The sequence below is a fragment of the Trachinotus anak genome, unplaced genomic scaffold, assembly GCF_046630095.1.
Source record: "Trachinotus anak isolate AG129_WGS33_773 ecotype Australia unplaced genomic scaffold, CSIRO_AGI_Tana_v1 ptg000019l, whole genome shotgun sequence".
NCBI classification, from domain to species: Eukaryota; Metazoa; Chordata; class Actinopteri; order Carangiformes; family Carangidae; genus Trachinotus; species Trachinotus anak.
In genome coordinates, this window is record NW_027273870.1 from 12,426,392 (window position 1) to 12,444,365 (window position 17,974).

General features: G+C 39.0%; 1 protein-coding gene across 3 annotated transcripts in view; it reads right to left on the reverse strand.

The window, feature by feature from the left end:
* Positions 1 to 9,312: 9,312 nt before the first annotated feature.
* LOC139635958 (E3 ubiquitin-protein ligase DTX4-like) overlaps positions 9,313 to 17,974 on the reverse strand; it is a 32,066-nt gene continuing 23,404 nt past the window's right edge. For all 3 annotated transcript variants that reach the window (XM_071503569.1, XM_071503567.1, XM_071503570.1), the window contains exons 5-12: positions 15,387 to 15,448; positions 15,097 to 15,258; positions 14,821 to 14,882; positions 14,523 to 14,689; positions 14,281 to 14,434; positions 14,087 to 14,176; positions 13,862 to 13,960; positions 9,313 to 13,744 (exon numbers count right to left, since the gene is read on the reverse strand). In XM_071503569.1, coding sequence (XP_071359670.1) covers positions 13,613 to 13,744; positions 13,862 to 13,960; positions 14,087 to 14,176; positions 14,281 to 14,434; positions 14,523 to 14,689; positions 14,821 to 14,882; positions 15,097 to 15,258; positions 15,387 to 15,448 — 928 coding nt within the window. In that variant the 3' untranslated portion in view covers positions 9,313 to 13,612. The remainder of the gene's footprint in view (positions 13,745 to 13,861; positions 13,961 to 14,086; positions 14,177 to 14,280; positions 14,435 to 14,522; positions 14,690 to 14,820; positions 14,883 to 15,096; positions 15,259 to 15,386; positions 15,449 to 17,974) is intronic.

Consider the following 17,974-nt stretch of genomic DNA (forward strand, 5'->3'; position numbering starts at 1 on the left):
CTACAGTTGAACATAATGTTGTCCTGTAGAAGACGTGAAACTAGCAATTGAGACCATAAACTCATTGGGAAAACTGCAACTTGAAAACTGCCAACACAAGTGTTGTTCCAAATTAATGACCCTTAAATGAGATTTAGCTGTAAAATGTGATCACACATTAAATCATATTAGACTCCACATAGTGGAATATTAACCAGGCATACAAATGGCATCTTATTTATTATTCAACATAAATATTTACTGGCATAGACATGATAGGCATGATGATCAGAGAATTTTCTCTCTATGATTTACAAATAGTATGAAATTACTATGTATTTATTTATTACATCTGATATAGTTTTACTGTAAATGCCAACACTGGTGTCAGTCTACACAAGCAGGAGCCTATACAACAATTCACGACCGATCCTCTGTTTATTTCACCTCTTACTGTTATGAATGTGTGTTTTAGACATTTGAGATAAACCTTAAACGCTGTCTGAACCCAGAGCATCAGTGTAACCATAGTAACTCAATTCACACATCTGTCTGAGTGCGCACATGAGAGGAGCATCATGGCAATAACACATTTTAGGACATTTCTCACTTTGCTCTGATGAGTTGAAGAATTTGCTGCTGCTCCATCTGCCTGTCTGTGCGCTTTCAGTGTCTTATCGCACAGTGACCTTAAACTTACCATGGAGTAAAATGATTTTACTGTGTCAAATGGCGCTGTTTGTGCCGTTAGAGACTGTATAAGCTGCTCATACACTATCTGATTTTCTGGGAGACTGAAAAAAAATACAAGTGTGATATGATAGTATGATATTCAAGGAGCTAGAGCTCAACTCGGGCTGGCTCCGGACCCATTTAAGTCCTGTGAGCCACTGATGGAGTGAGGCAGAGAGGAAAGACGTTAAACTCATGTCTTAACAAAGGTTAAGATATGGTACGGTCCACTTTAGGGTTATGCAGGGGTTCAGACAGTGTTAAAGGTTCACCTCAAATGTCTAAAACACACGTTCATGACAGTAAGAGGTGCAATAAACGGAGGATCGGTCGCTCAGCTGAGTAAGGTAGGTTTTTCAATTTCCCCTTAACTGCCAACTCAAAAGCTGCAAACCGGAAGCTACGTTCAGCGTTGTACATATCAAGAATTAGATCATATGTATGCATCACTCTGTGATCTGTGGTGGACTTAATTATTTGGATTCTGTTTGCTACAAACGCATGAAACTGTTTGGCATCATTGTTTATATATCCCAGAACGACCTTAGAGTCTGTCCAAAAATATTCTTGAAGACCGTCTATCTCAAGCTAATTTCTGAGCATGACACTCGTCCTTGCTGTTACCACTGCTGCAGACAACTCAAGGCGTGGTATTGTGGTTACCTTGGTGGGTGCAACACGTGCTTTTCCCATTACTAGCGAGCAATGGACCTCTCCATTAGCACTGACTGCTCTGGGATAACTACACTCACCATAACTAGTAACGCTAGCGTCTTACAAGTGATGTAGTTCATACTTCTTAACATCTGTGAACCTTTCTGGAATATAGCATCTCTTGATCTTTACATTTGATAAGTTCTGAAGATCTTGTAGCCATAACTCCCACTGTGTTCTGAGCTCTTCAGGGAGTGGCTCATCCCAGCCAACTTTGTCTTGACACATCTGTTGTAAAAGCAGTTTTCCCCTGAGGATGAATGGTGCAACAAAACCCAGCGGGTCATAGATGGAGGCTACAGTGGATAACACTCCTCTTCTGGTTAGTGGGTGTTCCTTAACAGTAACTCTGAACTGAAAGTCATCAGAGACCACACACCACTGCAATACTTTCAATACTTTGTTTCTGCTGGAGATGAACTTATGTAGCCTCAACTTGCCTACACTGCAGAGCTTTCTGGCTTCCTTGACAAGCTGGATTGCCTCAGTGTCAGACATTACTCTAACAAGACCATCATCCACATAAAAATTCTGCTGTACAAATTTTCGCAGTGTTTTGGCTAACCTGGTCTTCCACATCACACATAACAGCAACAGGGACCTTACGGAATCTGCAAAGAACACCCACCAGGCTGTTTGTGAGATCTGGTCCAGTAAGAAGGTGATCATTCAATGATGTATCTTGGAACCTCGCTGAGCAATCAAAGACTACACATATCATCCCAGGCTTTTGAGGGTGGTATACCCTATAGTGGGGAATATACCAAGCTGGATGATTGTTGAGTTCCTCTTCGGGGACCTTCTCTGCATCACCACCTGTGATGATGTCTTGCATGAAGTTGATATAATATGGGCAGTATTGCTTGTCTTTCGTTCCAGACACTTCAAACGCTGGACAGCACATGACATGTTATTGGGTAAGTCTGGCTTGTCTTGTTTAAAGGGTAAGGGCATTTCATAATGACCATCTTGTTTATGTTTGATTCCATCTTTCAGCTTGTTCAAGAACTGGAGATCTTGCTGAGAGATAACTGCTTCTTCTCCAACTCGTTCACTGAAGTCTCTAACCACTTCTTTGATGTGAGTGTTACAGACATAGTGAACTTCATTCTTAAGCTTGACTGTTGGTTTGTGTACTGGTGTTACCTGCCTTACAATGATGCGGTGACTTACACCAATTGCATCACCTTCATTCTCTCTTGGTTCACCATAACTCACTATGCTCCAACCTAGATCAGTTTTCTGAGCAAAGGGTTGGTTCTCCTCCCCAATTACAACTTCTCTGGGCATTAGAGCTTGTGGGGAGTTGTAACTGATTAGTAAACCAATCTCACATTCCATTTGTGGAGCAATGTGCTCTGCTAGATGCACCAGATGAGGCTATGCCTTAACAGTCTCTAGAGTTGGAATGAATTCACAATTGTAAGTTGTTGGCACTGTGATTTTCTTAGAGGAGAATAGCCCTCTTATTTGTAGGTCTTTCAGTCTTTTACAGGTTACTGTCTGTCTTCTTTGATGTCATAGTAGAGAGTCTCAGTTTCACTTGCTCTGTGTCCATATCTAAAACATCTGCTACATCCTCAAGAATGAATGAGGAGTCACTCTGTGAATCAAGCAGAGCATAGACGAGAACTTCCTTGCTTGAATCACTTCTTTCTTTAGTGTTACTTATGTCTTCAGAATGTTCTCTCTTTAATTCTTGTTTCAGGCGATCTTCATGAAAACAAACAACACACCATTCGCTTATTGCAACTTTTGGATTGATGGCCAGGGCTTAAGCAGCCAAAGCACAGTTTCTCAACTTGAATAAAATGTCACCAACTGGCTTTTCAACGAATCTTCTGCATTTGTATAAGCTGTGTCCTGTTTTCTGACAAAACACATGTGACTATGCTCTTCACACTAGTGTTAGTTGTGAGGATCTTAGCACCCACAGTTCTATTCTTGAAAACCCCTGTGGTTTGGTTCTTCACTTTTGGTCTATCGGATTCACTCTGCTGTAAAGCATGGTACACTAGCGATACTAGCTACTAGCTTGAGCATTATCTATGAATATTTCTCGGTTTTATTTTGAAATAGCTCTCTGGAATTTCAACTTACAAACACCATTCCACTTCTCATCACTTTGTAAGGTTGGCATTTATCTTTCACAACCATTTACTCTCAGAAAATCATGTAAAAAATATTCCAGAAAAAAATTAGTATCCATTGAGCACACTTTATGAATATTTCTCGGTTTTATTTTGAAATAGCTCTCTGGAATTTCAATTTACAAACACCATTCCACTTCTCATCTCTTTGTAAGGTTGGTATTTATCTTTCACAACCATTATTTCCAAGAAAAAAATGTAAAAATACCCGCAAGTACCTCCAATGATGGAGTTTTCCCCAGCCTGTTATAAAAGGTGTTACTTACACCAGCAGTTATTGCTTTTGCAATTTTCCCTCTTTTTTTGTTGCTGGCTGGCCTTGCCCTGGTCTCATCAGCTAAATGGGAAACTTTGCCACATGGAGACACATTAAATGTTAATTTTTTTGCATTATTTGATGGTTTATCTTGCATTGCAAAGAAATATTTGGCATTGCATGTAGAAAACATGCACACTGCTTTTATTGTGATGTGAGGTGATGATTTCTGGCTTTTAGGTGCTCTACAATGCTGGTATTTAAATGAAAGACAACAACAAGTGCTTTTGAAAGGTGCTTTTGAAAGGCACTGTGTAGGACATGTGTCCAGGATTTCCTGAGTTTTGCCAACCCGTGCTTTGGCTTGATCTTGTCCCATTTGTCCCTCTTAATGTGTATTTTGAATTTTTTTGGTCCAGGTTTTGTAGGTCTGTACTTTTATTTTTCTCTTGTTGTTTTTTTCTTTTTTTACAGGTGATGTTTTTCGCTTTTTGAAGTGCTTCTTCACTTTACGGAGCTGACCCTGGCAAGAATCAGTCTCAAGGGCGGCACTTTCTTCACTCTTCCCTTCATCTGAGTTTTCATCGACTGTATCTGTAAATGTATCAATTGCTGCATCTGTTGCAGTATCCAAAGTTGATTCCTCAACATTATCTTTTCCTCCACCGAGGTCAGTATCACGCATGGCACTCTCATTACTCCTCTCTTCATCCAAATTTTCAGTGCCTGTTTCTGTGGTGGATGTATGCACCGATTTACTGGAACAAACTTGTGACGTCAATTGTTTGGTTGCAGTCCTAACCCCTCGTCTGTCTTGCAGCCACACAACATATGGCCATTTCTCTAACCTCTCTTGGTTAACGGAAAACAAATGAATGCAAAGCTCTGGCCGTATTTCAGAGTTCCAAGATGTTTCCTTTTTTGTTATTTGCAGATCTAATAATTCCCTAACTATTTGATGTTCACCACCAGCCCTTATCCACAGATTCTCCTTGGATATTCTACCACCTTTTCTTGTATGCCCCATGATGACATTGCAGGCCCTTCAAATATAAACAGAAGTAAAACAATGTCATACTCGGACACTTGACATTGATCCAACATGAAATTAGACTTTAAAAGCACAATATTTAAAACTAACAGCATAATGCACTCTCAAACAGTATGAAACAGTAGTCCATAACTGTATGTAACCAGGACATGGAAACACCTAGCACATCAATCACCTGTAAAAGTTGATTTAAGTCACTATTGCTTACCGGTCAGGAGTAATCCAGTCGCAAACAGTCTGGAACGGTAGTCTGTTATGTTACGGAACCAAGACAGGTGAGCTTCTGGTAAATGAATCCTCTGTAGAAGTTGGTTTCAAATCACAATTGCTCCGGAGTTAACAGAACTAATGCTGTCTCAAACAGTCTGGAACAGTAGTCCGTAACTTTACGCAACCAAGACAGCTGAGCACCTGGGACATGAATCCTCTGTAAAGGTTGGTTTTCAAATAACCAATAATGACTTAAATAAACTTTTACAGGTGATTTATTTGCCAGGTGTTCGCATGTCCTGGTTACATACACTTATGGACTACTGTTCCATACTGTTTGAGAGTGCATTATTCTGTTAGTTTTAAATATTGTGCCTTTAAAGTCTAATTTCATGTTTGATCAATGTCAAGTGTCCGAGCATGACATTGTTTTACTCATGTTTATATTTGAAGGGCCTGCAATGTCATCATGGGGGGTATATAACGCCGCATTATGTAATAATGCTGCATTAGTAATAATGTAATAAATTTTCACGTCATTATCTAATAACGCTGCATTTTGTAATAATCTGCTGCATTTTGTAATAAAATCTTGAACACAATATGTAATAAACTTTAACGCATTTTGTAATAAGTAGTTACATTTTGCATCAGTTATTACATATTGCGAGTGTTGCACTTTTTTATGAAGAAAATGTAATAATTTGGTGCATTATGTAATAAAATGTAACAACTTATTACACAACGCGGCAAAGTTTATTACATATTGCGTTCAAGATTTTTATTACAAAATGTGGCATTATTACATAATGATATGAAAATTTTGTAAAATTTATGACATTATTACATAACGCGGCGTTACAGCGTACAAGAAAAGGTGGTAGAATATCCAAGGAGAATCTGTGGATAAGGGCTGGTGGTGAACATCGAATAGTTAGGGAATTATTAGATCTGCAAATAACAAAAAAGGAAACATCTTGGAACTCTGAAATATGGCCAGAGCTTTGCATTCGTTTGTTTTCCGTTAACCAAGAGAGGTTAGAGAAATGGCCATATGTTGTGTGGATGCAAGACAGATGAGGGGTTAGGACTGCAACCAAACAATTGACGTCACAAGTTATTGTACGAGTTGCACCAACCAAAGAACTGACGTCACAAGTTTGTTCCAGTAAATTGGTGCATACATCCACCACAGAAACAGGCACTGAAAATTTGGATGAAGAGAGGAGTGATGAGAGTGCCATGCGTGATACTGACCTCGGTGGAGGAAAAGATAATGTTGAGGAATCAACTTTGGATACTGCAACAGATGCAGCAATTGATACATTTACAGATACAGTCGATGAAAACTCAGATGAATGGAAGAGTGAAGAAGGAAAAGATAATGTTGAGGAATCAACTTTGGATACTGCAACAGATGCAGCAATTGATACATTTACAGATACAGTCGATGAAAACTCAGATGAAGGGAAGAGTGAAGAAAGTGCCGCCCTTGAGACTGATTCTTGCCAGGGTCAGCTCCGTAAAGTGAAGAAGCACTTCAAAAAGCGAAAAACATCACCTGTAAAAAAAGAAAAAAACAACAAGAGAAAAATAAAAGTACAGACCTACAAAACCTGGACCAAAAAAATTCAAAATACACATTAAGAGGGACAAATGGGACAAGATCAAGCCAAAGCACGGGTTGGCAAAACTCAGGAAATCCTGGACACATGTCCTACACAGTGCCTTTCAAAAGCACCTTTCAAAAGCACTTGTTGTTGTCTTTCATTTAAATACCAGCATTGTAGAGCACCTAAAAGCCAGAAATCATCACCTCACATCACAATAAAAGCAGTGTGCATGTTTTCTACATGCAATGCCAAATATTTCTTTGCAATGCAAGATAAACCATCAAATAATGCAAAAAAATTAACATTTAATGTGTCTCCATGTGGCAAAGTTTCCCATTTAGCTGATGAGACCAGGGCAAGGCCAGCCAGCAACAAAAAAAGAGGGAAAATTGCAAAAGCAATAACTGCTGGTGTAAGTAACACCTTTTATAACAGGCTGGGGAAAACTCCATCATTGGAGGTACTTGCGGGTATTTTTACATTTTTTTCTTGGAAATAATGGTTGTGAAAGATAAATACCAACCTTACAAAGAGATGAGAAGTGGAATGGTGTTTGTAAATTGAAATTCCAGAGAGCTATTTCAAAATAAAACCGAGAAATATTCATAAAGTGTGCTCAATGGATACTAATTTTTTTCTGGAATATTTTTTACATGATTTTCTGAGAGTAAATGGTTGTGAAAGATAAATGCCAACCTTACAAAGTGATGAGAAGTGGAATGGTGTTTGTAAGTTGAAATTCCAGAGAGCTATTTCAAAATAAAACCGAGAAATATTCATAGATAATGCTCATGAATAATAATTGTTTCTGGAATATTTCCACATGATTATCTGTGAGAAAGTGCTTGTGAAAGATCAATATTGACCTTGCAAACAGATGACAAGTAGATCTGTGTTTTGAATCAGCTTCATCCAAGGAACTTACTGTCCAAATACTGTTTTGGTACGCCTCACTGTGCATGAGATATTAGGGAAATGATAAAATGCTTAATTGACCAAATGGCGGCACTATTGAGTATATGAGTGAATAATAACATGCTATGAGACTCTTGACCCTGTGGTAATGACAGTATTTCTTTGTTGTTGTTGTTATTTTTTTATTTTTATTTTTGTCCAAACGGAAAAATCAGATATTGCAATTTGATGACGGTCCCTAAGCGCCCCGGCTGCCGCACGGTACTCGGAAGGACATTCAGCACTGTTCCTTCGAGTTTTCGCCGCAGCCACTGAGGTTGGTGAGTTGATGAGACCTGTGGAATGTCTGGCTCACTGATCTCTACACAATAATATCAACCTGGATGAAATTGGTGCAGTTTTCATGACGCTATTAAAGTTAGAAACAGAAAAAAACAAGCGTATATCGAATACAAAACCAAATTTACCGCGCCTTGTTGGGCACCAGCAGGTCCGTCGAAGCAGACTCGAATTCAACTATCACTCCCGTCAGGTAGGCACGCACCGCAGCTCTTGGTTACAGATGATTTTATTTCCACCACCGTCGAACTGTTAACATACAATGCACAACTAAAACATGTTTCACACATATAAAGACACATACACAACATAGCATATGAAAAATAAAGTACCTCGCTGGCTGCACCCCTAAGGGAATGAGTCCACCTTGCAACAAAAACACTCCTTCTTCAGCTTCTTTTTTCTTGGAGTGTTACACCAAAATAAATCCGTCATTCAACAAAGAATATAAATGTTTCCTCTTGGTCTGAGGTGTTGTGTAAAGAAATTAAATATGCATAAAAATAAACAGTGTTAAACAAAATATTATGCAACACATAAAATGACAACATAAATAATATTTATGGCAGTTAAAGTATGTCCTTTGTTAAAATATCCCCCTATAATTCCACTCTCCACCTCCATTCTTTCAAACTCAGTTTGAAATTCCTTAAGAAACACTCTTGAGGGTATGCAGAAGCAAAAGGAAATGACATGCATTTGTCAACAGGGACTCTGTCCAATCACAAACGGCCTTTTGTAATCTGAAATATCATTTTGTTCTGTGAATAGTTGTTTTCTGAAATGTTTTTTTTTCTGAATTATTTTTTGTGAAACGTTGTGTTTTGTGAAATCTTCTATTGTTTTCTGAATTGTTTCGTTTGGTGAATTGTTTCGTTTTGTGAGATGTGTTTTGTGAAATGTTATTTTGTTTTCTGAAATATTGTGTTTTGACCTTTAGGGCCACCATAGTCAGGAGGGGGCACTATACTACACATTCACACCATTTAACAGCTGCCAAACCCAAAGCTGTCAACTTTTTCCATAGTTTGATTTATTCTATCAAGAAACTGTTGGAAAATTATCATCCTCCATTTAATCCTTGCACAAAGCTGAGAAAGATGAAAATGACAAGACATTATTTGACATGACATAGTCTGCTGCACTTAAAATTTGGGGGACCATAGTGATGTGATTTGATGTCATTCTCTCAGTCACCGGCAAGCAGGGACATATAAATTGAGGCAGAGCAGATTATGTTTTAAATAAAATAGTACATGAGAAGTCCCTTTTAAACTTAAAAATATCTACCAGCAGTTTCACTTAATATAGCTATATCTCTGGGGATACTAAAAATTAGAACAATACAACAGGTAAGTTTAATTCATTCTTTATTTCTGTCTTGGATTAATCATTCATACTCCAGCACTTATTTTGCAGTATTTACACTTTGCTTTTCATATCACATGTTTTAATGCTCTCTTTCCCATGGGAACACCTATGATAATCTCTTGCCCATTTTCCCCCTTTATAGATAAGAGGACATTGGAAGGCCCTTAACCACAGACATCTGGGAGAGATATTGTCCTTGATGGGGATGGGAAATAGTGATGGGAGAGAAATCCACATTTTAAAAAAATCGGAAATGGTGAGTTTCTGGTCATTGCTCTTTGCCACACTGCTCATATGGCTTCGGACACGGCACACCATGGCCACCAAGATGAAGATCTGCTAAAGAGTCTACAACACGTTTTAACCCCACAATGTTGTTCATTGTTTAGAAATCAAACCCTTTCTTTTAATAACACAAAGACAAATTGAAATCAAAAATTGAAAATACTTTTTGTAACATTTTACAGCTTAAAATAGTCATTTTATCACATTCCCTGCACTGCTGATCAAAGAGGGGTGGACATGAGACCAGGGTCACAAATGCAGAAGGCTGCAGTTGACAGATAAAGTGCAGACCAGGATTACATTAGTAGCAGACCAGTAGTGGGGCAGATGATATGTGAAAAATGAAATTGTTCTTTACCTCACAGAAGAGCAAGTGTACAAAAGTTTGACTTGCTATTACAATTCATAATGTTTAACACTCAGATAAAAGTCTAACATCAAATCCATTTCCAAAGAAAATATGAATTTGTCTTAAAATCAGCCTCTGTACACAATTCAAATTAAAAAATATATTTTGTAAACCAATTGTACCAAATGAAATGGGTTTAATTACTAGAACAAAACTGTACAAAATTAAAAAAAAGGCTAATTATTCTATAATAGTGTTGAGAAAATGCTAAAAGTGTAATTATGTTTCATATTAAAAAGCAATGAAGTCTTTCGAATACAGGGAATTCCATCATCAATCATCACCAGAGTTAAAAGATGATGGCATTCCCAAGAAATACATAATAATATCCTAAATTTGGGAGCATGTTGGTAGTATACACAGTACACAGATTCTTTTTCCCACAAACATGCACAAGTCTGCACAGCTGTCCTTATTAGGACATTGCATTGACTTCCATTCATTGCAAACAGCCTACCCTAAACCTTAACCAGGACCTCAGAAATGAGGTTTACCTCATTAGGACTGGGCTTTGGTCCCCATTAGGGGAGTCAATGTTTGTACCAGAAAAGGTCCCAAAGAGGTAACAAAGACACAGAGACACACACCTTATACATTAGCGCCTTTTACAGATCCTGCTGTATTGCCCTGAGGGAGACCCTTCATTATTGTGCCTTTGCTTGTTTATGCTAAATCAAACAACAGCGGTATAATCCTGCCATATGAGAGTTTTGGATAGCATTCTGGTGTTACAGAGTCAGAGGAGTGACATTAAATAAAACAGTGTCAGCAACTGTCCCACCATACTGGGTCTCCTTTTGAAAAGATGTTGATTCAGCTCTGTGAGGCAGAATAAATGCGCGACATTCCTGCCTTGAACAGGCTGTGTAAAAGGGGCTATTGTGATATGGGACCATTCACAGACCCAACTTAGAATGGGCAGTGTGTTATCAGATGGTGAATGTGCAGCTTAGAAGAAGAGTTTTTTTTTTACCAATGTTGCTGAGATAAGAATGTTGGTCATCTTATTGAATAATCATAGATTAAAAGGCCCCATATTATTAAGCTTTATATTGTTTTTACATACACTCAATTTCTAATCTAAAAGAATTAAATGTCCTAACTGGACAAACGTACCCACAATACTAAAAACCCCAATTGGCTGACAACAGCAGCTCAGCTGAGTCAAAGTTGAGGCCTTCAAGTTCAGATGCTGCACACTGGCCTAATTGGACAGATTACACTTACGTTGTTAGTGATGGCAGCCAATCAGGAGCACATTCAGGTGTGATGTGTTTCCTTTAGTTAGTTTGAAACTGACAAAGAAAAAAATGTTAATGAGTTGCAAAATGGGAGGGGCTGCTCCATCTGGAGGTGTTTTCCCCCCCCATTCTGTTCTCCCCATATTTATACTACAATACCCCTGACCCTTGGCTACTCTTGCCATGGAGGACAGTCCAGTGAGAGGTACAAATCAGAGTGGTAACAAACTGAAATAGCTTTGCCATTACAGTTGGGAGCAAAAGTGTCATATTTGCAGAATCCACTCAAATTAAAGCAGACTTTAAAGGTGAACTGATTTAAGATCTATTTTCAGTTTTCTCATCATCACCATCTTTAGTTATCACCTGGCATTAGCAGCTAATGTGACAGAATTTGAAGCTCAGTGATTAGATGTTTCTTGCCAAAACCTACCTTTGGCTTTTTATCAAAGGATCAGATATTTTCTAACAGTTCTTAATCTTTAGTACCAATGAATCAAAGCTGTAGAAGTCAAGCAACACTGTCTATGGTTAAAATAACTGGGACACAGGGACAGCTGAAACAACTTCTCCCACTTTGCAACTCTATTAAATGTCTTTGCTTTACACATAAAGAGGAAATGCATATAAATGTGGGACATTTAAAATTGCCTGTTTGCTTTTGCCAGAATTTGATTAGTGCAAAAGACCTTGTCTACCAGAAAAGAAAATTTTTGTGGGTGACATATTGATGGTGAATGGTGCTACATTTCTCAATAGTCAGTGAAAACCACAGATTAAAGTGTTATGAATCCCAGTGTCTTATATCTTTTGTGAAAATCATTGTGATTTGTTGTTATCCACCATAAGGATTAGACTTCCCAGAACCAAGGTAAATTTGATTTGAAATTTGTTTTTTCTGCTCAATTGCTTTTGTGCAGATCACATCATGTCCTTTCTTGTCCTCTCCAACCTCAATCTCAGACCAGCCCCAGGCTCTTGCTTCATTTGTCTAGGGTCTTACCACACACAGTGAGGCTCAATCACTGAGGATCTATTTGAAGTAAATTCAACTAGTCAAGGCAAAATTGCCTTGAATCAAATTCTCAGTCCTTAATTCTAGGCAATATCCAAAATGCTCACCTCCATTAGATCTTTCATCACATCCTTACTTTTTCTCACTGGTGTCCCACTGTTGATAGGACACAACCGCGTCCACATCCAACAAAAACATGTGACCCCTCAAAAGGGACATAACTACAACACAGACAGATATTTAATACCAGTTCCTGTCTAAGGTAATCTAAGGTTAACTTGTACCACAGTGGCTCAATAGTAATAGGCCCTAATGACAAGGCCTTAGTTTGGTCTTTTGGCATTTCATAAACATAAACAGAACTTGTAACAGAAACCCATCAAGTCATAGGTAAGAGGTAACATATGGAATGTCATTAATTGAGGATTATAATAAATGATAAAAAGTAACACAGGTGGATAACTCAAAGTAACATGTTGATTTGTTCCTGTTGTTTACAGGCAGAGGTGTAGTTAATCAGAAAAACCAGAAGAGGGAGCAGCATCACTAAACTTCAACCACAAGCAGGCCAGTGGTTTGAATAGGCACGTTGTCATTCTTTAATCACTCTTGGTTTCCTTATTGTTAGCTAAAGTACCTTAACAGTACCATTCAAGTTAATTTTACTCTACTCCTATCCTATGCTACATTCATACATGTTTGCTCTTTCTCCTACATTATTCCTGTTCTGCTCCCTCCAATAAACCCCTTGCCCCAACTTCTTCCTCTTTGTCCTTTCATTCATAATTCTGACTCAACTGCTCTCACATTTTACCATGTTTTCATATTACTCTCACAGTAAAGTAAAATAGTTTTCTCCTAAATATTAGTACCGATTCATTCTCGCTTTTTGCGATTTAGTACCTTGCTGTCTAGTCGATGAAATCGTGAGTGCCCTCATTTCTTCTAATTTCTTATATTCCTCTTGTGCAATGCTTTTTTTTCTCGTTTCTTTTCTTTTCTTTCTGTGATGATGCTTCCTTAAACTCCCACTTATGTTAATGTGCTTGCTTGAAATCTGTGGAATTTGGACAGATCGGCATTGACAGGTGAATCCAGTAGTGACTCAATCAACATGTTCAAAAGTGGTTACTTTTGCAAAATCTAATCAATGACTATAACTGAAACATCCCCCCCTGCACCCATTTTAAGTGCTGGCTTAGAGAGTCTTTCTCAGCCCAGGACATCTTCTTTTCTTCTTCTCCCATTATTTTCCCACTTCTTTTCTTACCATTCCACCCTTAACTGCTCTCTCACTTATGTCTCCTCCTTCATTGCTGGTCGTTTGTCCTTTCATTTTACCATCAGTCCATCATCCTCTGTGATGCCCTGAGCTCGAAGTTCTTCCAGTACGTTGTCGAGGTGTCCCGGGTCGGGGAAGCCGTGGCCTGTCAGGTTGGAGCCAAACTCTGTCTTATGGTGGACCTTAAAGAGAAGGAAAAAGTTGTCTTTAGTTTCAGTGACAACACATCTAATGTGCATGTACCACACACTACAATCATATCATTCTTGAGTTAAAGTCTAATCTTATTTAGTATGTACCTCGTTCCAGATGACAGTGTCAGACTCTCCTGTAGTGCTCGATGTGCCAACTGAGAAGATCAATCTGCGATCCCATGCTACCAGGAGCAATCTCAGTACCTGACAACAAGTTAGGGTTAAGGATGAAAGGTTCTTTGTAAAAACACTCTTAATAATGTATCTGTATTAACAACGGATGTAGCCAGGTTAATGGGTGTCTTTAATAGCATGGTAGACTGTGTTAACCTTGCGTCCTTTGTCGCTGTCTGGGAGGTAGCAGTGTCGGGGAAAGCCTCTGGCCGTGAAGGGCTTCCCTGGGTTTGGATGCTCTGGTCCCTGAGAGGAGGACTAATATTGGTAAGCACTTGTGCTGATCAACCTAACACTACCACATATAGAATAAAGCAAACCCTACTGTCAGCCCAATTCTTTCCATGTACCTGAATGCCTGGTGGTATGTTGTAGATGATGCGTATAGTTTTGCAGTCAGGGTGCCCCGGTAGAGAATGAGGGATTATGTGGTACTCCATCTTCCCTGCTGGTTGGCTGCCTGTCTTTACGCCATAGATGGTTTTACACGTAGGACACTGAAGACTGAGAAGAGAGACTGTTTAGACTGATTATAGTTACTTTATTACAACTTGTGAGGGATTTAATAGGGGTATTATTGTCTCTAACCTACCTGCCATCCTTGTTGCCATTATTATACATGGCCACCAGACACTGGAAATGGTACTGGTGTCCACACTGTGCTAGTCGCCCAACTGAATCTGCCCTGGAAACAGGCCCGACCCCTGGACCTTTGTATCCAGATGGACCCCCCAGTGGCTCCATACAAATGGTACAGTCCTAGGGAAGACAAGGAACGAGAAACGAAAAGAAAACCCGTTGTGAAAAGCTTATCTCTCTATATCTTTACCATTATTATGTGCCATGTGAGTTAGTACTACAGAAGATACATACGCAAACAGATATCATACCTCCTCTGGTGGACTTTTTACTTTCTGCAGGTACTTCTTTACCACTTCCTCTGGAGTTTTACCTGCAGACAAAGAGGAGAGGGACCAAAGAGGAGTGATGAATGGATGACATTCAAGTCGAGGCTGTTAACCTGTGTAACACCGGTCGTCTCATACTAACAGAATAGTTACCTCGCTGAGCAGAAAGGCGAGTAAGAGAAAAACAGCTGAAGTCTCTCTTTTGTCAAGGCTGAGGGTGATGGCATTTCAAGGACAGAAACAATTTTCCATGCTCACCCTTACGAGCTTGTTTCTTGGTGGTCTTCCTGCAACAGTGTCCAAAGCCTGGCACTGGTTTTATGTCACTTTTGCTCACAGGCGGAGGATGCAGCACAAGTTTAGGAGGCCTAGTCAGGCACACAGGCAGAGCAGCAGCACTCATCAGAATTCCTGTGATTCCTGAAACACAAAAGAATGAAAAAAAAAACTAAAACCGTTTGTTAGAAGAGTGGAAGTCTATGATTTTTTAAGTTCAAATCAGAAATTCTCCCTTTCCATATCGGTAGCAGCCGTGAGTGCATGCTTACCGGCCAGTGCAGGGTGAACAGGACTGGATCCACTGAGGTTCTTCACTGGGACAGTGGGCACACTGCAGCAGAAGAGGTAAAATATTTAGTTAAGTGTATTTCCACACTTCCACCCAGGCCTATAAAGGCTGTGTGATCAGACAGTGGAGGTTGGGAAATAGTTTTGAGTCCTAATAGATACTCACTTTGAAAAACTGATGATTGGCATTCTTACAGTCAAAGGTCACAGTTGATAAAACCAAAAGACAAACCAATGACAAAAAAGATAAAAAGAATAAAAATAATATAGGTAAACAATATCAACTGGATAAATTAGTATCATGTATCATATCTGTGTATCTATCTGTTTTTATAGAGACACTGAAAAGGGACAAAAATGACAGAAAACTTGTCAAAAAAACACAAAAAGCAACTAAGCTATCCTTTTGTTTTCTCCTCCCTCTTTCTGTCATCTATCTTTTCTTCTACCTCTCTTTTCCTGTGTTGTATCTCCTTGTCTCACAGTGTACTACTTTGTTTGCTGGCTGGATAGCATATGAATGACTACACTGCACCGTCTGTGTGTCTTTATGAGAGCTAATCCATGGAGTTTCCATCTGCTCACTGAGCTCAAAGAGATGTACGTCATACATCATCATCATTATCATCAATAATTGACAAAAATACATGTCACACATTTACAGTGTCCAGTGTATTTGATGATAGTCATCTGCATATCTGTTTAGATATTTGAGCTTTATTAAGCTTTAATAAGCATGTTGTACAAAGTCTGAATCTTACAGTTATTAACCATATCTGTAAGATTCAAAGTATGACCCCACAAAGGTTTTCCCACTGAAACCAAGGGGTCAAGTGACAATAACTACTCCAGCTGATAGATGTATGCAACAACAACACAGCCGTTCAGCTATCGGTCAGTGGCAGGTTAATCCATTATAGACCTGGAGTCCATTATAGACCTGGAGGCAACTCAGGCTGTAGAACAAACTCACACGCATGCAAGCACATTGAGGGCTGACTGTGTGCATGGCATTACAGTCTATATCACATAGAAAATAACTGCTGAAGAGGAGGGAGCAAGCACACATGCTTAAGATGTGTGGAGGCTGTGTTCAAGCTCCAACTGTCTAATTACAGATATGATGCAATCACACCTACTAATAGCCTAGCATAGACAGTATTGCAGACTCTACAGAAGGGCAGAGAGTGGTGATGATCTATTGTTTTCCTGTTGTTGGTTTAGCTTTAACAGACTTTCTGTCACTGCACTAAGCTTGTTTCTGTCAGTGCTCTAAGGTCCTTTCACTTAACCTCACTCAGTGACACGTGACAAAACACTAGTGAATGACTCACAAGGTGTGTGTGCGTATAAGTCTGTGCTAATGTGGATGATAGATAGGGTATGAGGAAAGTGTGTGTGAAATGCGGTGTTAACCTTACAGAGAGGAGGAAAGAAAGGGAAGTGTGAATAATTAAACAGTGAACATACAGAATGAGGGGTAACAACAGAAATCCCTGATGATAAATGTCACCAGATAATACAGGTCCTCTGTAACCTTCCAAAACACATTTCAGCTTTATCACATCACAGCGTGAAGACAGATTAAGAGAACAAAGATGTACAAAAAGGTCAACAATGGAGTGGATTACCAAAAAAGGTCAGATGAGTAAAGCAGTAACTGGCACTTGTCACAACACATAAAAACCACAGTTGTCTGTACACAGAACCTGTGCAGGCCTCCACTTAAAAAAACTGAGCTACAGAGCCACACTCAAACAACATTTATTGACTAGCATATAATTTAATACAAAAAGTTGTGTTTGGCATGTCAATGTGTTACACTTGTCCTACATTGCGTGCCTGCACAGCTGGACAGGTTCATACATATGTCATCTGCAAGAACAGTTTGCAGTTATAAATTTGGACTGAACACACAAAAAACTGCTATACAACAACCACACAGTGAGAATACATGGCTAAATGTGCCTCCTATCACATCTTAATCACATCCAATTTTCATCCACCTTGATCAGATTAGTCTGAACCTCGCTCTGCTGTTGTATGCAGTCATAGTAGTTTAAGTTCTTAAACTTGTCATACAGATTTATTTATGACAACATATGACAGACAGACACTGCCCTCTGTTATAAATAGGCTGCCTGTAATGATGGATGAGAAACACCTATATTAGAACTGTGCTGGAACAAGTCAATGGGTGACAAAGATTGTGATCTCAGACACACACACACAGACTAATCACTTGTTTTAAATTACTGGATGTATTAATAATTAACAGGCTGCTGCATTAGCAAGTAAGGCTTTATGGTATGGGCAAAGATCATGTATAAGCTTGATGTAGCTTACTTTCCAGCAGCCCCACTGATGGGCTGATAACACAAACATATACAGACAGATTGCTGTCATCTCACGCTGCTTGGTTAATACAGTTGACCTACTAAGTAATGTCACAGTGATGTTTGATTTCTGAAGGGAACAATTATCTCAATCTCTATACCCACTGTCCCATACACACACATATACATATTACACAATATATGGTATTAGTGTTAGTATGCATACGATGTAG